This window comes from Phaseolus vulgaris, chromosome 11 (assembly GCF_051622355.1).
Source record: "Phaseolus vulgaris cultivar YP4 chromosome 11, ASM5162235v1, whole genome shotgun sequence".
NCBI lineage: Eukaryota > Viridiplantae > Streptophyta > Magnoliopsida > Fabales > Fabaceae > Phaseolus > Phaseolus vulgaris.
This window is the reverse complement of record NC_143508.1, coordinates 9292577-9313911: the sequence shown is the minus strand read 5'-3', so window position 1 is coordinate 9313911 and position 21335 is coordinate 9292577. Positions and strand designations below refer to the sequence as shown.

Below are 21335 nucleotides of genomic sequence, written 5' to 3'. Positions count from 1 at the left end.
CTTACATGAAAACAGAAAGAGTCTGAAATTTGGCATGGGAAGGTTCTTGCTGTTGATATGGGAAGATAGAAGATGATGGAGGATGTAGTTTTGCTTATATAGATATTGGCTCGGTCCAATGGTCTACAATATATGTGCTGTTCATTTGAGTGAATACAATAATCATATAATAACTTTTAAATGTACAGATCTAGAGATAGGGGAAGAAACACATTTGAATAGTTATATGATACTTAGCCTTTAATAGAGGTATTTCTTAACTATGAAAAATATTACAAGTTCATATTTGCTAGAAGATACTCGTTCAAAAATCAAAGTTCAGCTGTGTGCTTGACTTTAATTTGTCTACATGTTAACTTACCTTTTTCAATCCAAGAGACATGAAACAAATATCTACTACTTTATCTTTTGGGGAAAGAGGAAAACAAAAGAAAAAATGTTTATCTTCTTCCTCGAATATACTGCACCGTTTTCTGACGCCAATACAACCGAATGGTGCACACAAGGGTGACCAGAGATAAAGGATGGGAACAAAAGAATAATTGATGACGAATAGAACAAGAAACATAGTAGCATGCTTTTACCACATGTCACCGTTGCATGGCCTTGGATGTACATAGTTGCAACGTGTCCAGAACTAGCAAACGTGGCATGTTGCGGTGACGACAAGATATTTGATTTTCTGAGAGAACTGTGAACTCAATGTACGTGGCAGTTCAGGGCTGTTGTTGTCTCAGCTCCAACATATCATGTTCAGATTAAGAGAATTCAAAGCTTATTTAGTGCAGACCACATGCGAGTTCTGAGATTCTAAACAACATTCTTGCCTTTCGTTCATCGCGAAGAAACTAGAGACTCTTTCGTTGTTCAGTTGGATTAAGCAACAAGATGAAGGTTTGTTCTTGTTTTCAGTGTAATTGACCTTTACCTGAGAAGAGGTTCTTTCTTTTCCATGCTGCTAACCTTCTAATAAGATCGAGTGGTTTTGTTTTGAAAGTTTGTTGTGTCGTTAGTGTAGTTCTTTGTTACTTAAGTAGTTAAGGTGCTTTTGGAACTTCTTTAAGGTTCAGGAAACGAGGTCCCATGTTCATGCACCTGGGGAAGAAGAGAAGGTTATGACAAGGAAGCAGAAAGCTGAGTCCAAGGCACATGAAGTGGAGCATTCTCCTAAGAAGGCCAAGGTGGAAAATGAAGATGGTCATGTCAACGGAAAAACTGTAGCTGATGTTGCAGATGAATATGATGAGTTTTGCAAAGCCACAAACGAGCACCTTCCTTTGGAGCAAATGAAAGAGATTCTGGAGGCTAATGGCCTTGATTCTTCTGGCTCTGATCTTGAAATTACACGAAGATGGTTGGTTCTGGTTTCAATAAGACCATTTCTTGAAAGTGGATTTTCATCTTTAATGTAATGACTCAATACAATGACCACATTTTTGTAACAGCCAAGACTTGCTGTTTTATGGTGCATTGGACAAGTGCTCTGTTTGCAATGGGAGTTTGGAGTTTGATGGCAGACGTTATGTTTGCAGAGGATTCTACAGTGAGTGGGCTAGTTGCATTTTCAGCACCAGAAACCCTCCAAGGAAACAGGAACCTATTAAGCTACCTGATTCTGTTCAGAACTCTCTGCCTTCAGATGTGAGATTTTGTTTTTCCTTCTTTTTGTATTTCATTTTTGTTGCTTGCATCCTAAGATTTTGTCTTTCGTTTTGCTGGCTTGTATTCCTATGTGTTTGCCACAGTTGCTAAAGAAATATCAGGACCCAAGTCACAGGCCACATAGGGATCTAGGCTTAGCTGAAAAACCGTTTACCGGGATGATGATATCTCTGATGGGTCGTCTTACTCGGACACATGTATGCACCACTGTCACTGTAGTTCCATTAATACCCTTTATAGATTGGATTTTGACATTCTGTTTTTGGCTACCAAGCATTATTGGAAAACAGCAATTGAAAAGCATGGAGGGAAAGTGGCAAACTCTATACTTGGTACTATATATTAGAGTTGGTTTTGTCATCCTTTGTTCCCAGGAATTACCATAACATGGCTTGTTAAATTTTGCAGGGGCTACTTGTTTGGTAGCTTCACCTGCTGAGCGAGAACGTGGTGGCACATCCAAACTTGCAGAAGCCATGTTAGTGTTGTTTAAGTTTTTTGGCAACGTTATTCCTTTGTCTTAATCCTCATTTATGAGTGTGATAATATCTTGGTTTTGTTTGGTTACAAGTTATGAACATTGCAATTACAAAAATGATCACACAAATAAAATGTACATAAAATCTAGTGTTAGTGGCTAATGTGCCACATTAGTAGTAATACAATATAGAATTCCTAGTTGATTATGAAGGTGTTTCTCTGTAGGGAGAGAGGTATACCAGTGGTTAGGGAGGCTTGGTTGGTTGACAGCATTGAAAAGCAAGAACCACAGCCTTTGGAAGCTTATGATCTTGCCTCTGATCTTTCTGTGTATGGCAAGGGAATTCCCCAGGACAAACAAGATCCTGGGGAGGAGGCTATTGAATCACTCTCAGCAGAAGTAATTAATTTCCTCTTGCACACTTCATGCCTTTTTTATTAAAGTGAATTCATGAATAACACATTGAGCACACTTTTATTTGTGTTTGATTAAATTTGTTCCAAACAGCTCAAACTTTATGGGAAGAGAGGGGTCTACAAAGATACCAAGTTGCAGGAACAAGGTGGAAAGATATTTGAAAGAGATGGGATATTATACAACTGTGCCTTCTCCCTTTGCGACCAAGGACGAGGACTGAATGAGTACTATTACGAACACCAATTTCACTTCTAGTCCATATTGACATATATAGGATAAATTTACCTAATTTGTTGGTGTTAATTTGGGGCAGCTACTGTATCATGCAACTGATCGTTGTCCCAGAAAATCGTTTGCATATGTACTTTAAGAAAGGGAGAGTTGGCGATGATCCAAATGCAGAGGAGCGATTGGAAGAGTCGGACAATGTGGACAGTTCTCTGAAAGAGTTTGCGAGACTCTTCGAGGAAATAACAGGAAATGAGTTTGAACCTTGGGAAAGAGAGAAGAAGTTCCAGAAGAAGCCATTGAAGTTCTACCCCATAGACATGGTACAATACATTTATTCTCTCTTAAATTATTTGCCCATGCCTCCTCTTTTAGCTAACACAGAACTCTGAAATTGAATAGGATGATGGAGTTGAAGTTAGACACGGAGCACTAGGTCTTCGGCAGCTGGGGATAGCAGTAACACACTGTAAACTTGAGCCAATGGTTGCAAATTTTATGAAAGTTTTGTGCAGCCAGGAGATTTACAAGTAACTATAATATCTGATCATTATGATGCATGGGATTATTACGCAGTTTCAAAATAACATACACTGTTTTCAGGTATGCATTGATGGAGATGGGTTACGACTCTCCGGATCTTCCAGTAGGAATGGTTACAAATGTTCATCTAAAAAGATGTATGTACATGGGCAGTTTTTACTAGTTCTCTAATGTCGCTCAAGAAACAGTACTGACAATTGACCCTTGTCAGGTGAGGACGTTCTCTTAGAATTCATAGACAAGGTGAAATCATTGAAAGAAACTGGGCTTAAGGCTGAGGCTGTTTGGACTGATTTTAGCCAAAGATGGTTCACTCTGATGCATTCCACAAGGCCTTTCAATTTTAGAGATTATCATGAGATTGCAGACCATGTAAGCACAGTTAGTCACTAACTTGATTGGTTCAATTCGACCACTACCTCAAACGACCAATCTCTTATTTTCCTAGGCTGCGGCTGCCTTGGAGGGGGCGAGAGACATAACCCTCGCTTCTCACCTCATAGGAGACATGACTGGCTCAACCATCGATGACCCATTATCAGAGACATACAAGAAATTGGGTTGCTCAATTTCTCCCCTGGACAAAAGTTCAAATGATTATCAGATGATTGTGAAATATCTTGAAACTACTTATGAGCCGGTCAAAGTTGGTGACATAGTAAGATTCTGACTTTTTGCTTTGTGTGTTTAATGTAACCATTCACATATCTTCTCGAGTGTTCACTTCCAATGAACTTCAGGATTACGGGGTGTCAGTGGAAAACATTTTTGCGGTGCAAACAGGTGGTTGCCCTTCTTATGAAGACATAGTTAAACTGCCAAATAAAGTTCTTTTATGGTGTGGTAAGATACGCAAGCATTTCCTTAAAATTGAATTTCCTTAAAATTGAAAGGGGAAAAGCAAAAAAGTCTTATTTGATTAGCTTGATTCTTCTCAATGACTGTACATATTTTATGATGCAAGGATCACGAAGCTCAAACCTTTTAAGGCACTTGCACAAGGGATTCTTGCCAGCAATATGCTCACTACCGGTTCCGGGTTATATGGTATTTTAAATAAAAATAGTTATTCAAATGTAATGTTTGTGAGAATTCACTCATCCCTTGTTACGTACTTTTGGCAACAGTTTGGCAAAGCTATTGTCTGTTCCGATGCTGCAGCAGAGGCTGCAAGATATGGTTTTACTGCTGTGGACAGGCCAGAAGGGTTCTTGGTTTTGGCCATTGCTTCTCTAGGGAATGAGATTACCGAATTTAAAAGCCCACCCGAGGTATCCAAAATGGACTTGTTATCGACTTTCACTAGGAGCATTTCTTAATTTGTTTTCTACGTTACCGACTAGGAACAATTATTTTGTTTTCAACACCATTGACACAGGATACTTCATCTTTGGAGGAAAAGAAGCTTGGAGTGAAAGGGCTTGGGAAGAAGAAAACAGATGAATCAGAACACTTTGTTTGGAAAGATGATATTAAAGTTCCTTGCGGTAAACTAGTTGCCTCAGATCATCAAGATAGCCCCCTGGAATATAACGAGTATGCTGTCTACGATCCTAAACAGGTATATTACCCATTTTGCTACAGGAGTGGACCAGATTATCAATCCTAGAACATTTTTTATTATTCTGAGATCCGTGGACTTTTTGCTTACCAGGCACGCATAAGCTACTTGGTGGGAGTGAAGTATGAAGAGAAAGGTGTGGAGATTGACACGGCTGAGTAACGGGACCAGAAAGGATGAAAGAAAAGCTTTTTTGTAATTCGCAAGTTCAAAACTACCATCTTGTCTGAAAGGTGTACCGGTGGTTTATCTAGTTAGTAAAAGTTCTTATCTATGTCATTTTGATGTATATTTACGTGTGACAAAATAGGCTGTATGTTGTGTCACATTTTGATGTAAGTCAATGACCAGTAGCTTAGGTTAAGAAAAATATTTTGTCCTACTCATGACGGCAATAGAGTGGAATTACATCTAGTATGTCGTTAAGTCTTAGTTGACTACTCTTCAGTCGGTATGAATGAGATCATGAGTAGAAGAAATGGTATAATTACGTCCTTTGTATAACTTGACTGCATAATCAATGACAATTATGATTATAAAAGGGATCTAATCTACAGCATTATGAGTCACAAAACCAACATGGATATTCTTGTAAGTTTGTACCTCTAAATAGCATTTGGCCACAGAGTAAACTTGTATGAAACATACCACGGAGAAATGCACCCAATTGACCTGACGCCCTGCATATTTAATGAGCATTTATAAGCCGCAAAATAACAGCAACCTATAACCAAAATAACAAGGCTGAACACTACACCTTAAAACGGGCATGCCAATTAATAATTGTTTAGCTTCATCTGCCTGAATTTGCGAAGTCGTTAATATACCATTTCAGCATCCAATAAAGTGCGTGTTCTTCCTTTCTGTGCAAAAGACGGGGCAATTATCAAGTCAAGGATAAAACAGGCAGATGATGGCGGTTACCGAATATGCCTTTTCCCTAATATCCCTCATCTTTTACCAAATCACTTATTTTACTTTAAAAGGTCATTATGTTTTATATAGATGCAATAAAAACATTTTGGTGAAGGCATGCCTGCACTCCAGAATTTTAGTTAGCTAGTTATCACAACCAGAGAAACAAAGTTACCCAATTTAAGGGAGTCCAAGCAAAGAGTACTGAACAAACACAAATAACATATGGACATGCCTAATCATCATTAACGGGTCAAAGCTGTATTGGTCTAACCAAAATTTACACTTGGGTGTTGCCTTGAGGCTTCATGTGGGACAGTACAACGCAAAAACAAATCTTGAATCGGTATTTTGCTTTCCACTATCTGTGCATTTCACAGTATTACAATAACAGAACAACAATTAACAGATGCCCTCTACCACTTGCAGGAGCAGTTCAACATCCATCAATGATACATGACAACAGGAGGAACCTTAAACCTGTCCTCAAGGAAGGGTATTGGCCTGTGTCCATCAACAAGGTCCCTATAAAACGCATACTCAGCCTCATAATCATGCAAATGAAGCTCAGCCTTCTGGTTAGTGTGGTAATGATGCTTGGCAGAGGTCGATTTCCCGAACCCATAAATGCTAACCCTATCACAAATACCCAAAGCCAGCATCACAGCCTGCATCCCAGAAGAGTAATGAAAAAGAGCCCCATCGTGAGCCTCACCCCACTTCTCCAAGCCCTTCCCACTCTCCTCCACGAACCTCTTCAACGAATAATACTTCACAATCCGCGCACACAACACATCAAACCTAGGATCAGTGACCAACAAAGGAGCCTTGTGAGAAGCATTGCACACAGTGTAATCCAAGAAATGCACGGCTTGGCAAATGTACATGACAATCGGAACATGGTCACCATAAGGGTGACAAAAACACCCTGCCCTTCTAGCACATAAATGCAGAATGTTACTGTTCATAAATGATATACTAGTTTTCTTCCCAACCTTGGTCTCAAAATGATCAACCCTAGCATTGTTCAACCTTATCACAGCCTCATGTGCATCAATTTCACTTCCATAATCCCTATTCAGTAAAATCCCACTGTTCCCAACAACAGCACAAGAAGAATACTTTCTTTTGTCATTGGTGACTACTTTGTTGAGCGAATCAATTGGAAGCTTAATTGACCGAGTCAACTCGGACATGATACCGGGTTGGAATCGTCGCTTCCTGAACCAATCGTGTAGAACCTTCCGGAAGTCGAGCCAGTACCGGTAGAAAAGGGGCGACCGGAGCGTCGCCGGGAGGTTGGAAGCGGTTCCGCCGCCGCGGTCGTGGTGAATGAATCTGCGCCAGGAGACGAATGTGCGGTGGCGTGCGTGGCTGCCGAAGTTTCCGTCAAGGAGGTTCTGGATCTCCTGCTTGAACTTCTCTTCGCCGATTTCAACGGCGGCGTGGTGGAGGAGCGTGTCGTTGAGCTGCAGCGGCGGAGGGTTGCGGATCCGGACGCGGTACTCCAGCTCGATGGAGAGGATGCCGCGTCGGAGGACCGCGCGTGAGGTGAGCATAGCGGCGAAGACGAGGAGAAGGAGGAGCGCGAAGAGAGGCCGAACGGTGCGTTTCATCGGAAGACTACTCTTGACGGAGAAGTTAGGTTTCACAACTGCTAAATGTGGAAAAGAAAACGAACCAATGATTGGTTTTAGGGTTTCGATTTCAGATCCATCTTTTTCTTCTGTGACCTTATGCATGGATGAAAAAGAAGAAGAAGAAGAATGAAAGGTTGGATCTTTTGGGTTTTGTTAGAGTTGATGATAATGCATGGGGAATGTAATGTGGAAGTTGAAACTCTTTCTGGGTCAAAAAGTTATTGCATTCATCATTGCAGATTTGGTTATTGGAATAGAAAGTGGGAATGAAGCTGTGAAATTGAAGCCATTATGAAGAAGTGAAAAGGGTGAGAAATAGGAAGAAGAGCATGAAGAATATGTAGTTGTAGATGCTGAACATTGTGTGAGTGTGAAGGCATGTAACTAAAAAGAGTGAAGGAGGAAGAATCAAACCAAACAAAAACAAAAACCCTAATAAGAATCTAGATTATTAAAATGTGTGTGGTGTGTGGGGAAGGAAATGCATTAGTGTTTCTGGGTCATGTCTAGTGGGCACTATGGGAGAATGATAGTGTGCTTTGCAAGTGAGTTTTAATGGAGAAAAAGAGATGAGGGGTGGGTCCATGTGTTGTTACATTCATTGCTCATAGTCTCATAGATCTACCATTCTAGCAATGCATGGATACAACATTGTAGATACTTAGATAGATCAATCATCAATGTAAATGTTTATATGGTTGCATTTTGGATTTGGTTAATGTGGAATTTACCCATAGATCTCTTCATCAATGTAAATATAATTGGTTCATTTATGAAAAGCTATGTGATTTGCAACTGTTCACATGTTGCCAAAAATGGGCATCTTTTTTTTCTTGGTAAACTCAACTCTCCATGGTGTCATAATTGAGTGATGTTCTGCCATTGGGTTAATTTTTGGCACCTCAAATGGGTAATGAAGAAAGAGAAAGCTTAACATTGGAGAAGAAAGCAAAGTGACAAATGAAGATCTACTTTCTATTTTCTCTTTCATTTAATAATTCTCTACTTAATTGAAAACTTCAACTCACCTTTTTAGGTTAAGAATATAAGGAATAAAATTACTTTTCTTTTAAGTTACTATAATCTATTTATACATTAATTTATTGGGGCCATTTAGATTGTTTAAATAGGTTTAAAGTTAGCTTTCAAAAAGCAATGGTTTTAAAAAAGTTCAAAATCTAGGCATCAAATTGTTCTAATATTTTTCTCATTTTAATTTTAAAATATAAAAGAAAAACTTTTCAAATAAATATTACTTTTATGCTCTTCAATTATAATAAGCCTTCAGATATTGTTCAGTTAAAGTATATTTTATTTTGTTTTAAATTTAGTTTTACAATATTTTTTTTATAAATAAAATAAATTTAATTTTTTATTTTAATTTGTATAATTAATTATTTAATTTCGTCCTCGCATTGAGGTTGTTATTTGTTTTTTAAGTGTTAATAATGTATTCTTTAACACATTTAATATTTTTTCCATTTTTAAATTTATTTCTAGAAGTATGAAAAGTGTTCTCTAAATAACACGTCGAATTATTAATACATTTTAACAAATAGAAATATTAAAACTTATACGATTTTAGGACCCTAAAGTGAATTGTATTTGGTTTTAGAAAATGAAATGAGTTAAACAATTTAGTTGGTATGTTTTAAAATTTGTTCATAATTATTTAATTCGCTTAACTAATTGAATTTATCTCAAAAAATAGCAATTTGTTCATATTTGCATAATTGACTTAACAAATTGACTTGACATAGCGAATTCAATTTATCTCAATAAATAGCAATTCGTATTCGTTTGTATTTGCATAATTTGACTTGACAAATTGAATTTGTTTTGACAAATAACTTACAGAACTTATTTTTTTTATAATAAATTTTGTTCATCGCAGTATAATTTTACTCAAATAAATTATTTTTAAAGAAAATATGTTTCTTATATTAATATTTATTATACATTTGCCAATCATTTATTGTACTAATAAAAAATATTATTCACAAGAAATAATTATTAATAATCAAATAAATACAGTTACAAAAAATTCAATTTATCATAAAATGGTTAGAAAACTAATTTATGAGTTAAGATGTAAATTAGTGGTTATTGATTGGTAGTTATATGGATTATATCTTTATGCACATGTATAATATAAATATTAAGTTACAAAATCATCATTATGAATTATAATATTTAGTATATGGATAATCTAAAGCATGTACATTAAAATAATAAGAGGTTAATATCTGATGACAAAATTATACTTCATTCTATGAAATAAGTGTATAATAAATTATTTTGATCTTAACGTTAGTTGTCAAATTAAATGAAATTTAAGGTTTTGATGTTTAACCACAACTTATAATAAATTAAGTGTTAGTTTTATATGGAAGTTATCAAATCTTAGATTTTACATTGTTGATTCTTAATTTTTTTTCTTAGAATGTTTTTATGTATTGATTACATTATGTAAACTTTACATGTTTAACTTGATACTTTTATAAATGTTCTATTTTTGCTAATTTATTCAATGCATTTGCGTTTTGTTTAAGAGTTGTGGGAATTGTGTGTTGTTGACATCTAAGGAAATGATAGTATATCCAATATAACATCATGCACAAACTTGAAAAGATGTTAGTTCATATGTTTTATATTGAAAGTTATAATTACAATGTTATTTTTTTTGGAAATATTAGGTATATATTTGATTTGACTTTTGTATAGTTTTTGTTTGGATAATTATATAAAGTATATGTACATAATATTTATCTTAATAAGAAGAGATTATTATTACGAAGTTAACTTTAAGCCTAACTCAACCCCATAAAACCGGCTCATAGGATTGAGGTTTGCACCCACTTATATACAATGAAAGGCTCTAATCTCTAGTCGATGTGGGATCTTCAACACAAACACTCGCTAGGATAGGCTCGAAATGACTCTGATACCATATTAAGAAGTGGACTTTAAGCCTAACTCAATCCCATAAAACCGGCTCATGAGGTTGAGGTTTGCACCCACTTATATACTATGAAAGGCTCTAATCTCTAGTTGATGTGGGATCTCCAACATATCCCTCACGGCGAGACTACCTATGACTTATTTATTTTTAATTTATATGTTCAAACTATATATCATAAATACTTTTCATTAATTATTTTATTATTATTAAATTAATATTATTATTTACATTAAATAAAGAAGTTAAGTATTGTTATAGAAGAAGTATGATGTAAAAGTAATTATTTTGTTCATTAGTCTCACACTGGTTAGAAAGTTGAGGTTAGAGACAATTTAAATATAATTTTTTCTTTATCTTTTGAAACATTTTTAAGGACAAAATCATTCTAAGTTTCAAAGTGGACAATACCTCATATGCGGTGATTAACCCTAATAATGCTATTTTAACGAACTAGATATCGAAATATTGAAAATTATTTAAATGCATTTTTTTCTTTCGCGTCGTTTGTGGAATGAAAAAAAAATATCCTTATTTCCTTAATCTTTGATTGAAATGTTTATTTCAATACATCCAATAGTCTCACATCACTTACAAGTCGAAATCTACATCTTCATTCCTTAACCCTTTAAGACGCTTTTTAAATTATTTACTCTAACGAACTTAAAATTCAAATAATAATCCAAATTTTTTATATATTAATTAAAAAATATAATTATTTTCTTAAATGAGAATATATATAATAATAAGTTATATGTTCTATGCTAAAACTTATATAGTTAGTAATAAACTATAAAAAAAAATAAAAAGGTGAATATTAATTATCTTATGTTATATTGGTAAATTAAAATAAAAAAAAGGTGTTTTATACTTATTGACACAAAATAAATGTTGAAATTTCTAACTATAATTAATTTATGATTTGATGAAGATATAAGAAATATTCTTTTGGACAAAATTTAATGTAGTATTATAGTCATTCTTGATGTAATTCTCTAATTAAATTTAAAATTTAGTTTTGATAATATGCAAATGCATTTAATAAAGTGTAAATTATTACAGTAAAACTTTAAATTTGATTAGAAAACAATATGAACAATAAGGTGTAAAGTTTGTCCTATTTTTTCTTTAATGAAACCTTTTATTGTGAACATTAAAATGGTCAAAATTTTCAAAACTAATACTATAAAAATATTGTTTACTCAACTAATGAATAAAAATATTAATAAAAGGTACATTGGAAAATATTTAAAATTAAGGTGAATTATATTAATATTTTTTTATTTTTTATCTAACAAGTGATAAATACAATGAAGAATTTACCCTTTTTTTTTTCTTCTTCTTTTTCAATTGTTATTTGAACAATTTCACCCACAACATTTGTACAATTTAGTATTTTAACTCTATTATCTTTCTGCTTTTGGATACTTGTGGAGTAAAGAAAAAACTGATAAAAACATTAAAAAAAATGTTCCAACAAACAAAAAAATGTAAAAAAAAAAAACCTATTTATAACCATTAAAACTAGGAAAATTCTCCCTCCACCCCAATGCCTTCCCCATCACCTTCATATTAATTCCAAAAAATTGATTTTAACATTTTTAAATTTTTTAAATAATCCTGAATAAAACATAATCACTATACATCCCTTCTTAGCTGTAGCAGTGTTTGAGAGAGCACTTCTGAAAAAATTTATTATATTCAACGTTCCAAAAAGTGTGAAGATAATTTTATTTTTAATTTTTAAACCTCGTTGATTTTTTTTTTAGTTTTGTGAATTCTAAGAAATGAATAAGTGAACTAAAGACAATCATCACAAATAAAAACACCATCAAACTTATCTCAACCACAAATTTATCACCAGCCACCATAATCAACTAACATCAAATCACTTGAAAATGGAATAAAAAACATCACATTTTCACTATACTCAAAAAATAATTGTTGAGATTAAAATAATAATAATAATAATAATAAAATATATATATATATAAAGACATACAAGAAAGACATGAAAGGAGCAGGAAAAAATTATCTTAAAACTATCATTATTATTAATGAAATATGTTGAAGTAAAAAACATTACTATCTCCCATTAATATTGAAAAATTAATATTTTAAAACATTTTATCTAATATTCAATATTATAAATTTTCGTGATTAAGTTAATATATATAAATTAATATAAAGTCATCTGGTAAGAGTCATGTGACTCATGTGATGACTTTAAAAAAAATACAAAAAATAAAATACAAAGGCCAAAGTCGTGCACCCAGTGACTATTTCAGAAAAAAAATTTACATATTTTGATAAATAGAATGCTACCATTCTCTTAAAAAAACATCTCTTAAGTACATATTTAGGTAAATATATAAAAAGATTTATTATTTATAAAAATATTATTCGACACAAATTGAATTGTTTATATAAAAGGACATGCAGATTTACTAAAAGAAAACATTTGAGTTTTGAATTACATTATTAATTATAAATAATTATAAAAAAAATGCATGGGGAATAAGAAAGAGTAAGTAACGTCCATAACTGAAACCTAGGGATTATTTACAACACTGCCACCGCATTCTCAGTTCCTTCCTTCTTCTATCGTTCAAAAACCAGTTATAACTGCCACACCCTCTTTCTCTCTGCAATTTCTTCTCCTCACTCACATCACAGAATTTGGTTGCTGCAATGGCGCGAGTGAACCTGGACGGAAAAACGATACCGATGCTGGCGATTTGCATGATTGGCGGCGGCGGCTTCATCGGATCGCACCTCTGCGAGAAGCTCATGGCGGAAACCAACCACAAGGCCGTGGTGGTGGACGTCTCCTCGGATAAAATCATCCACCTTCTCGACAGGTCTCTTCCCTGGGCGCACCGCATCGAGTTCCACCAACTCAACATCAAGAGCGATTCCCGACTCGAAACACTCATCAAATCCTCCGATCTCGTAATTGCTCTTCCCTTTCCAGTGCTTTTTTTCACATTTTGAATACTCTTATTCAGCTGGCTAAATGTTCCTTTGGTTTCGAATGTGATCAATTAATCTGTAAAACATATTACATATAACTAAAGTTTTAAATAATGTATCATCAATACGGTAAGATATGGCTGATGCTCAGGTTTATTCTCAGCTACATATTTCGAGAACTAGTTTTTAATTCCTGTTCTACAGATAATAACCTAGTTCATCCAAAATATTTAAAAAATGTTTTGCGACAATGTCAATGTTTTTGGAGTCTATATGATTGCAATGTATCTCCAATCGTGTACATGTTCGATTTTCCATAATATCAAGATATGTAATGAAATTGTGACTCAAAAGTGATTGCGACCAAAGTTTAAAATCTTCGCATATAATATCTAAAGGAAAATTAAAGTTTGGGAGAGGACCATGGTTCCCTGTATGATAACATAGCTTATTATTTAAAGTAGTTATAGTTTTAATTTGTGTCACTATTGTAAATAGCGGACAATTATGAATAATAAGTGTAGTTGACGCGGCTGCAGTTGTTGTTGCAACTCAAGTCTTGACTTTGGGACCATAATTGTTGATTGTGGTTGCAATTTCATGGTAATTCCTGAGATTGTGGAAAATTAGGAACTAATTTGGTTAAATAAATTGTAATTGAAGGTCGTGCCTTGAATTTTCTGTTGTAATTGCGCCTGCATATTTTTTTTCTTGAAACCTTAATCACAATGTTGTAATGTCACAATTCTAGGTGTTATGAAAAGTTACGTATATATTGACGGTGCCATTGCAAAATCACAAATATGAACCAATGTGTACGTGTAGTTGTAGTGGCACTGTAGTAGCAATTGACAGCTAACTAAAACCTGGTAGGATTGATGATTTGTCATTTTTATTTGAGATTGAATTTTTGTTTGTTGTAGACGATCAATCTTGCTGCAATTTGCACGCCGGCGGATTACAACACACGCCCTTTGGATACCATATTTAGCAACTTCATTGATGCGATTCCGGTGGTGGGTTTTGAAGATCGGGTCGTTTCTTGAAATGGTTTCTCTTAAAGTTTATGTGTGTATATGTATGTAATTGGGTTGTTCACGTGATGCAGATTAAGTATTGCACTGAAAACAAGAAACGTTTGATCCATTTTTCTACGTGTGAGGTTTACGGGAAGACTATAGGAAGCTTTCTCCCAGAGGAATTTCGAAAGGTATCTCCTTATGTTTGTGCCCCTTGTTAGAATGCAAATTCATACGCTTATTCTTTATGTAAATGAATATCCACCTCTCGTCATAGCAAGGTGTAAAATTAGGAGTTAGTCATTAGGGTTTTAGGGTTTAGAGTGTAAGTCATTTGCTTCTTTTTTTCATTTTTCATATATTATAAAAAGGAAATAGTGTGACTTATTGGTTTAATCATTTTTAGAATTAAAATGAATTTGCATGATGCAGGACCCCAAATATTTTATTCTCAAGGAAGATGAAAGTCCTTGTATTTTTGGTCCAATTGATAAACAGAGATGGTCTTATGCCTGTGCAAAGCAAATGACTGACAGGCTAATATATGGTACACGGTGACCTGGATTTGTCTTTAGTTGATGATCTTTATGATTAAATTATTTCCTTCTTAACTTACTCATCAGTACTAAACTATAGCTGAGCACGCGGAGAATGGCCTCCAGTTCACCATTGTGAGACCTTATAACTGGATTGGCCCAAGAATGGACTTCATTCCTGGTGTGGATGGCCCAAGTGACGGTGTCCCACGAGTCTTAGCTTGCTTCAGTAATGTAAATCAGCTAGTCCGTTTTGTTTTCTGCAAATGTCTTCATGAATCATGATCTTCGTAAACTACTGTGTTTCATAATGCTTGTTGTTCCAGAGTCTCTTGCGAGGGGAGCCTCTCAAACTTGTTGACGGTGGGGAATCACAGAGAACCTTTCTCTACATTAAGGATGCAATTGATGCTGTTGCGTTAATGATTGTAAGTTTAGATAGTTCAGAAGTGAACTTCAATCACCCATGTTTCTGTATGAACTTGGACTAATGTACATGCCAACATGACACAGGACAACCCTGAGAGAGCAAATGGATATATATTTAATGTGGGAAACCCAGACAACGAAGTATCTGTGAAGGAACTAGCTGAGCTTATGATAAAGGTAGCCCCAAAGCTTCAATTCTAACTGTTCTACCTTTTATACTTGGTCTGTAAATATACTCAAATTTTCTTTCACATTAAGGCTTATGCAAAGGTGTCTGGTGTACCTGCCTCTAGTCTGTCAACTGTAAATGTGAGTGCACAAGATTTCTACGGTAAAGGCTATGATGACAGTGATAGGCGCATCCCTGACATGACAATTATCACCAGGCAGCTTGGTATTCAATCATTACTCTTTTAAGGTCTTATTCAATAGAATCTAAACATTCATCTTAAAATGTATTCTTCTGGGTTTCAGCTTGGAAACCAAGGACACCTCTTGATGAACTGTTGGATGTTACCATCCAATATCAACACCGAACATATTCACGTGCCATGGAGAGAGAACTTTCAAAACCGTCAAATTGACCACAAGTTTTTTTTGGAGATTCAGTTTATTTTTTATGTAAACACGCCACTGCTATGAGATGCAGAAAAATGTACATGCTACACTAATTGTGAGGTTATAAATCACAAATCAAGTGTATATCTATAGGTTTTTGAATGAAAATTCCTCCCTTCCCTCCATTTTCACTTCAATTTACTTGTTTGTCCAAACTTTCTTATGTACACACACCGAGTATAAAAGAAGATAGAGTAAAAAGATATTATTTCCAATTATTTCACACATTTACATTGAAATGCATTCATCTCTCTTAATACGGCAAGTCGTAGAGTTAGCAATGTGTTCAGAGTTTACTCATCTTTGATCAATGAATTTTCATGCATTGATTGAATCAACAAGTATACTTATGGTAAGATCCTCTATAAAATTTCATACCAAACATGACAGGAAAGCACCTTGAAATTTGTTTTTACGCTTCATAATCTCAAAACCCAATATAAGGAAAGGAAGTTCCAAACAATGGAAGTGAGCTTGTCTAGTTACGACAAAATTAATGTAACAGAAAAGTACCATTTCTAAGATGAAGTTATGCAACACCAACTATGTAAGCATTCCAAGAATCTTGTTGCTGAAAAGTTGTTGCCTCTTCATATTTTACATTCTTTCCCGCACTAAATCCCTCTGTTTTCATAATTTTTGTGCTGTCTGGCATATCTCGAACCCAAAAGTGAACAGATCGAAATCCAGCCTCTTCCAAGCAATCCCTAATCTCAGGCAACGTCCACCTGAACAATCAAATAAAGATAACAATTGAACAATCACACTTCTTATGATGTTAAAACAACCAGAAATAAACAATCAAACCAGGAATACACTTGAATAACGAGAAATATTCAGTATAATTCTCACCTCAAAAGCAGAAAATCGTTTTTAAATTGAAGGTGGAAAAAAAATAAAGAACTTACAACCGCCAGCTGTATGAAAATGCATGGCGAAGTTTTCTTTGTTCCTTCTTCAAATGGAAATGGAGGCTAATCCTTGTCTTCCGTTGAATAATATCAAATTCAGCTTGCTCCCATACATACTACAGATTTTATTACAAAGTCCATATTATATATAATATTTCAAGGAGAATATTCACAACTTCAATATTTGATAGTCAAAGAAATTCAGTAAGATAAGAATAAACTTGTTTTCATGTACTAATAACATATAGATGCCATTGTATTGGGAAAACATAAAATATTCTTGTCCTTGTCCCGCTGGTTAAGAGGTTCTAGCACCTCAAATTTAGTGTCATCTATGTTGTATCATAATCATGCAAAAAAAAAAACTACAAAGGTCAGTGAAAATCTACACTCAGTGGCAGAAGAGAAAAGAGAAAAGCTAAAAGAGAACTGAAATTTGAAATTTAACAGTGAAATTCTGAAATACTTGTAAATGCAATAGGTCAATCATGAAAAATATAATGAGTGAAAATAAGACAAGGGTAAGATGTGGGGGAAATTGAGGATCATGTCATGTGTCAACAAAAATGTATACGAGTGGAACAATTTTAGTAAATAATGTTATACTGTTTATACAATGCATCAACTATCTATCCGCGCTGTGTTCCTCATGCAGATGTGTTCAAAATTTCTTTAAAAGTTTATCCAAGTGGATCAAATCCACAATAAACCTGAAAGGCAAATCCACATAGATTGTGGCAACATCACCATGTTAGTCTAATGAATTGTTACAAAATTAATATCAACAATATTATACCGTGAAATTATGAAATCTTCTTTGAAGGCTCAACTTGTGCTCTGAAGATGTACCCCCATATAAATCCATCACAAAAATTCCACCTTTAGTTGACAAGGCTTCACGAGCATGCTTGAAATACAAAACCAGTTCTGCTCGTTTATGTAAACAACAGCAGCTGTAGTTAAAAGCGCACACAATATCTCTTCCAGGTAATGTTACGTATGTCTTAGTACACGTATCATCTTGAGCAACAGAGCCTGTGGGATCATCAGATTCCGGCACACCAGCCTGCATATTTTCTTCATTCTGTGCCAATGAAATGTTGCTTACCAGCTTCTGAGGATCCATGTTCACAAGCTTAGACTGAAGAGGTTGTAGGACATTCCCATGAAAGAGGGATATTCTTGAAAATCCATCAGCACCAAGTGAAGGTATGTTGTTTTCCATACACCAATTAAGTGCTTCATCGTCCAAATCTAATCCTACTGCTGTCCTTCTTGAATCACTGCGGAGCCATTCTGTACTGATAAACATAAATCACAGACAGGTAAGTAGACTAGGTCTGACAAAAAATATCGTCAGACATCAAAAAGAGAAAAGGATTTACAGTGTATTAGGAACTGCATTACGAAACCATATAAGCAATGATGCAGAAGCTACAGTATGTAGCACGAATTGAACGTGTGTCTTTCCCTCACTAAACACAGTTCCAGACATGCACTAAATGAATTAAAACACCCGTTTAAAATAGATTTAACTAATATGGATTTAGAGCTATATATGAATCAGCTCTGACTGTAGGATACCAATCTATGAAGTTCAGACACAATTCTTCAATTCCAGGTCTCCATGTCCAACACTTGTCCAATACCAACAAATGTACATTGATTGTTCTTTAAGATTCATTAGGGTGAAATCACCACATCCAAAATATTATTCGATTTAGAGTTCAGTGTCTCTCCTTCATGATTTTGTTCTTAAAAAAATCTAAATGAATTAAAGGAGGAAGATATATATAAATTATGATCCTAGCAACCCTTGAATGATGTAAGATTTTTAGGGTGTATCGGAACAAAAAACAAATAAGAATTTTATTTGCACATAAATAACAAAAGAGCATAATTTACACAAATTCAAGGTAATAGAGGGCAAGTGAACATAACCAGTTGAGTTTGTCTGTAATATTAGTGATAGTGAGCAGTGTCTTCTCTCTAAACATGTTAACATCGGATAGACAAATTCAAGTCTTCAACCTAGACCAAAACCCCATTGCAGTACTCAAGATTGTGTTGACCACTTGGGATCTAACTAACAAAATTCTTACTCTAGTTCTTGACTTTCGTAAAATGCCCTTCATTTTACTCTTATTTTTCAGTACAAAATGAAGTATAAAAGAACACTGTACATTCCACTGTCACGGCACCCTTGTATGAGTTCGTAACACAATTCCAAACACACTAATGATCGAATATTTGTAAAGTCAGATACCAAAGGGAGGAATGTGTAATGTGAGGGACCCCAAAATGTGATGCTAAGAATCTTAAGGACTAACAAGAATTTGCTACTTCAACTCATCAAACGAGATCACAATTTAGAATGTCCATGAAAGAGTATCAATAACTTAAAAGAGGCATGAAAATAAAGGAGGATGTACCTAAGAAACGCAGTGCCACAGAAATCTTCTTGAAGATGAAGGGCTATCCGTCCACCCACGTACATGAGAAAGAACTTTTGCAAATAACTTATGTCTCCTTTAGGAGACTGCACAAACACAAACAAAAAACAAAAAAACATGATTCACCAAGTCACATTGTGAACTTCTCAATCAACACAACACATCACACTATAACCCATAAATTTGGCACAAAAACTAACAAGTTTGAATCTTGTACATTTCATCATCCATCCCAACAACCAGCTAAACCAAGCATATGCCCATTGACAAAGATACAATCTTTTTAAGTTGGGAACACAAACCTGCACAGATTGTTGGTAAAGGAGGAACTTTGAAGGCATATCCTGCGATTGGTTTTCATGATTTATGGTTGCTTCATCATCAGCAGCATCGTCTTCTTCTTGTTCCTCATTGCTGTCATCACTAGCTTCTTCACCAGAAGGTGAGATTCTTGGAGTGTCATCAATATCTTGGTCTTCTTGAAGATAGCTGAATGAGCCTCTTCCACGGTTACGCCTCTCCTGCCTCTGCTTCTGCTTGTCTCGTTTACCCATTTCGCCGCCGAAAACTGAAACCCCAACTGTCTATAACGTCATAATTTATATTGATGTAAATAGTAACGGTTTTATTTTATTGGTTGAATTTTTCTTCATCGTCTGAAAAAGAATAAAATCATAAATAAAAAAAATCCTTTTTTAATCTTTTATTTCTTAACATTTTAAATTACTTTTGTAAAGACTATAAATGCTTTTTATACCATTTCTCTTAGTTCTTTGACCAAAATTTTATTAAACCCACTATTAAATTTAAATAAAAAATTAGCTTTTATTTTAGATAAAAAAAGGGTTTAAATTAAATGAAAAAAATAAAAAAAAATTACAGATATGTTTAAAATAATTTATTTTTCATTTAATTTAAATTTAAATTTCTATAAATCTAAATTGTACACTCTTCTAAAATTATGCATTTCGTGATTAAATTACACTATATATTGGAAATGCACTTAAGAGTAGATGAGGAAAAAAATTCAAAATCTTAATCTATGTAACTTTCTATTTTTCATATAGAAGATTCTATCTCTTTTATCATTTTTCTAAGTTTGAGAAAGCTTTATTCTCCATTTGTCTAAACCAACTTATATGTAGAAATCTTTTGACAATATGAATAACTAGAGGTGTAAGTTGAAGTTTTGGAAAACTATCCACTTTAAACTTGCATATGTATGAATGATATAATGTTAGATTACTAATAATGCATATGATAAGTTTTTTCATTGAACATACTTAATATAACTCTTTTAGAATATTTCAAGATGTAACGATTTAAGATATAATTAATAATTTTTGCAATTTTGGAATTGCAATCTATGTATAATTTATTGATGATGAGTCTTTAAGTTAAAAATGTGCAACGATGTAAATAATATATATATATAAATAAATTTTATTATATATCATTATTTGAATTAATTCATAATATTATAACTAAATTTGATATGACTCGAGAAATATTAATTCAAGATAGAGTTAATAATATTAACTATCTTATTCTTAGATTATAAAAATTATATATATATATATATGAATAAATTAAGAACCTCAAATTTTAAAATATTAATTTATATGATTACACAATTAAGTGACATGCGAGTTGTTTAATTTAAATTTGATTAGTGAAACACAAAACTTAAGTTCTAAAATAGTGTCAATGTAATACATAAAAAGATTTAATTAGTAAGGCAAAAATTACTTTATATTGTTAGTTAAAAAAAAACATTTTCTCTAATTTTAAATTATTGGTTTAACTAATTTATTCTAAAACATTAAATATATTGTCCATTATGATATTTAAACATATAGTATTTGATACAATATTTCCAAGCTTAAAACCATAGAATAAATTGAAAAAAAATGAATGTTTTTCCACAAGTGTAAAAGAGTAGTATGTTTTTAAACATGTTTTAACTCCTGATTCAGTTCCTAAACAAACA

General features: G+C 33.8%; 4 protein-coding genes across 5 annotated transcripts; 2 read left to right on the top strand and 2 right to left on the bottom strand.

Annotated features, from left to right (window-relative positions):
- Positions 1–430: 430 nt before the first annotated feature.
- LOC137824167 (Glycosyltransferase family 29 (sialyltransferase) family protein) lies at positions 431–7959 on the bottom strand. Its single transcript, XM_090296999.1, has 3 exons — positions 6082–7959; positions 5650–5755; positions 431–5572 (listed from the first exon to the last, which is right to left on the bottom strand). Exon 1 carries the CDS (start codon positions 7547–7549, stop codon positions 6254–6256), a length of 1296 nt encoding a protein of 431 aa, XP_090153125.1. The 5' UTR covers positions 7550–7959; the 3' UTR covers positions 431–5572; positions 5650–5755; positions 6082–6253.
- Positions 696–5382, top strand: LOC137823972 (poly ADP-ribose polymerase 3). Of its 2 annotated transcripts, none has more exons than XM_068629411.2 (18): positions 696–894; positions 1065–1354; positions 1446–1641; positions 1746–1859; positions 1937–1994; positions 2071–2140; positions 2368–2542; positions 2651–2784; positions 2874–3111; positions 3191–3318; positions 3392–3468; positions 3543–3703; positions 3780–3989; positions 4072–4174; positions 4296–4378; positions 4459–4602; positions 4710–4892; positions 4986–5382. In XM_068629411.2, the coding sequence occupies exons 1-18, from the start codon at positions 889–891 to the stop codon at positions 5052–5054; spliced, it is 2439 nt and encodes an 812-aa protein (XP_068485512.2). In that variant the 5' UTR covers positions 696–888; the 3' UTR covers positions 5055–5382. The 2 variants fall into 2 exon arrangements, with proteins under 2 accessions (XP_068485512.2, XP_068485590.2); XM_068629489.2 differs by having other exon boundaries at positions 719–894; positions 1071–1354; positions 4986–5306.
- Positions 7960–12970: 5011 nt separating the features above from the next.
- LOC137827923 (UDP-D-apiose/UDP-D-xylose synthase 2) lies at positions 12971–16118 on the top strand. Its single transcript, XM_068634302.1, has 9 exons — positions 12971–13358; positions 14303–14395; positions 14488–14589; positions 14831–14945; positions 15035–15168; positions 15261–15362; positions 15448–15540; positions 15622–15757; positions 15838–16118. Exons 1-9 carry the CDS (start codon positions 13098–13100, stop codon positions 15945–15947), a joined length of 1146 nt encoding a protein of 381 aa, XP_068490403.1. The 5' UTR covers positions 12971–13097; the 3' UTR covers positions 15948–16118.
- A 165-nt stretch (positions 16119–16283) lies between these two features.
- Positions 16284–19950, bottom strand: LOC137827914 (S-adenosyl-L-methionine-dependent methyltransferases superfamily protein). The gene is made up of 5 exons (XM_068634293.2): positions 19648–19950; positions 19325–19431; positions 17689–18193; positions 16890–17008; positions 16284–16709 (listed from the first exon to the last, which is right to left on the bottom strand). The coding sequence occupies exons 1-5, from the start codon at positions 19897–19899 to the stop codon at positions 16511–16513; spliced, it is 1182 nt and encodes a 393-aa protein (XP_068490394.2). The 5' UTR covers positions 19900–19950; the 3' UTR covers positions 16284–16510.
- Positions 19951–21335: the final 1385 nt, after the last annotated feature.

Coding starts and splice junctions, on each gene's coding strand:
- LOC137823972 (XM_068629411.2), top strand. Junction 2,785..2,873: donor CAAGGACGAGGACTGAATGA/GTACTATTACGA, acceptor AATTTGGGGCAG/CTACTGTATCATGCAACTGA. Junction 3,469..3,542: donor AAATGTTCATCTAAAAAGAT/GTATGTACATGG, acceptor GACCCTTGTCAG/GTGAGGACGTTCTCTTAGAA.
- LOC137827914 (XM_068634293.2), bottom strand. CDS start 19,899: ATGGGTAAACGAGACAAGCAGAAGCAGAGGCAGGAGAGGCGTAACCGT. Junction 18,194..19,324: donor TGTGGCACTGCGTTTCTTAG/GTACATCCTCCT, acceptor TATGTTTATCAG/TACAGAATGGCTCCGCAGTG. Junction 16,710..16,889: donor TTTTCATACAGCTGGCGGTT/GTAAGTTCTTTA, acceptor TTGATTGTTCAG/GTGGACGTTGCCTGAGATTA.
- LOC137824167 (XM_090296999.1), bottom strand. CDS start 7,549: ATGCATAAGGTCACAGAAGAAAAAGATGGATCTGAAATCGAAACCCTA.
- LOC137827923 (XM_068634302.1), top strand. CDS start 13,098: ATGGCGCGAGTGAACCTGGACGGAAAAACGATACCGATGCTGGCGATT. Junction 13,359..14,302: donor TCATCAAATCCTCCGATCTC/GTAATTGCTCTT, acceptor TGTTTGTTGTAG/ACGATCAATCTTGCTGCAAT. Junction 15,169..15,260: donor TCTTAGCTTGCTTCAGTAAT/GTAAATCAGCTA, acceptor TTGTTGTTCCAG/AGTCTCTTGCGAGGGGAGCC.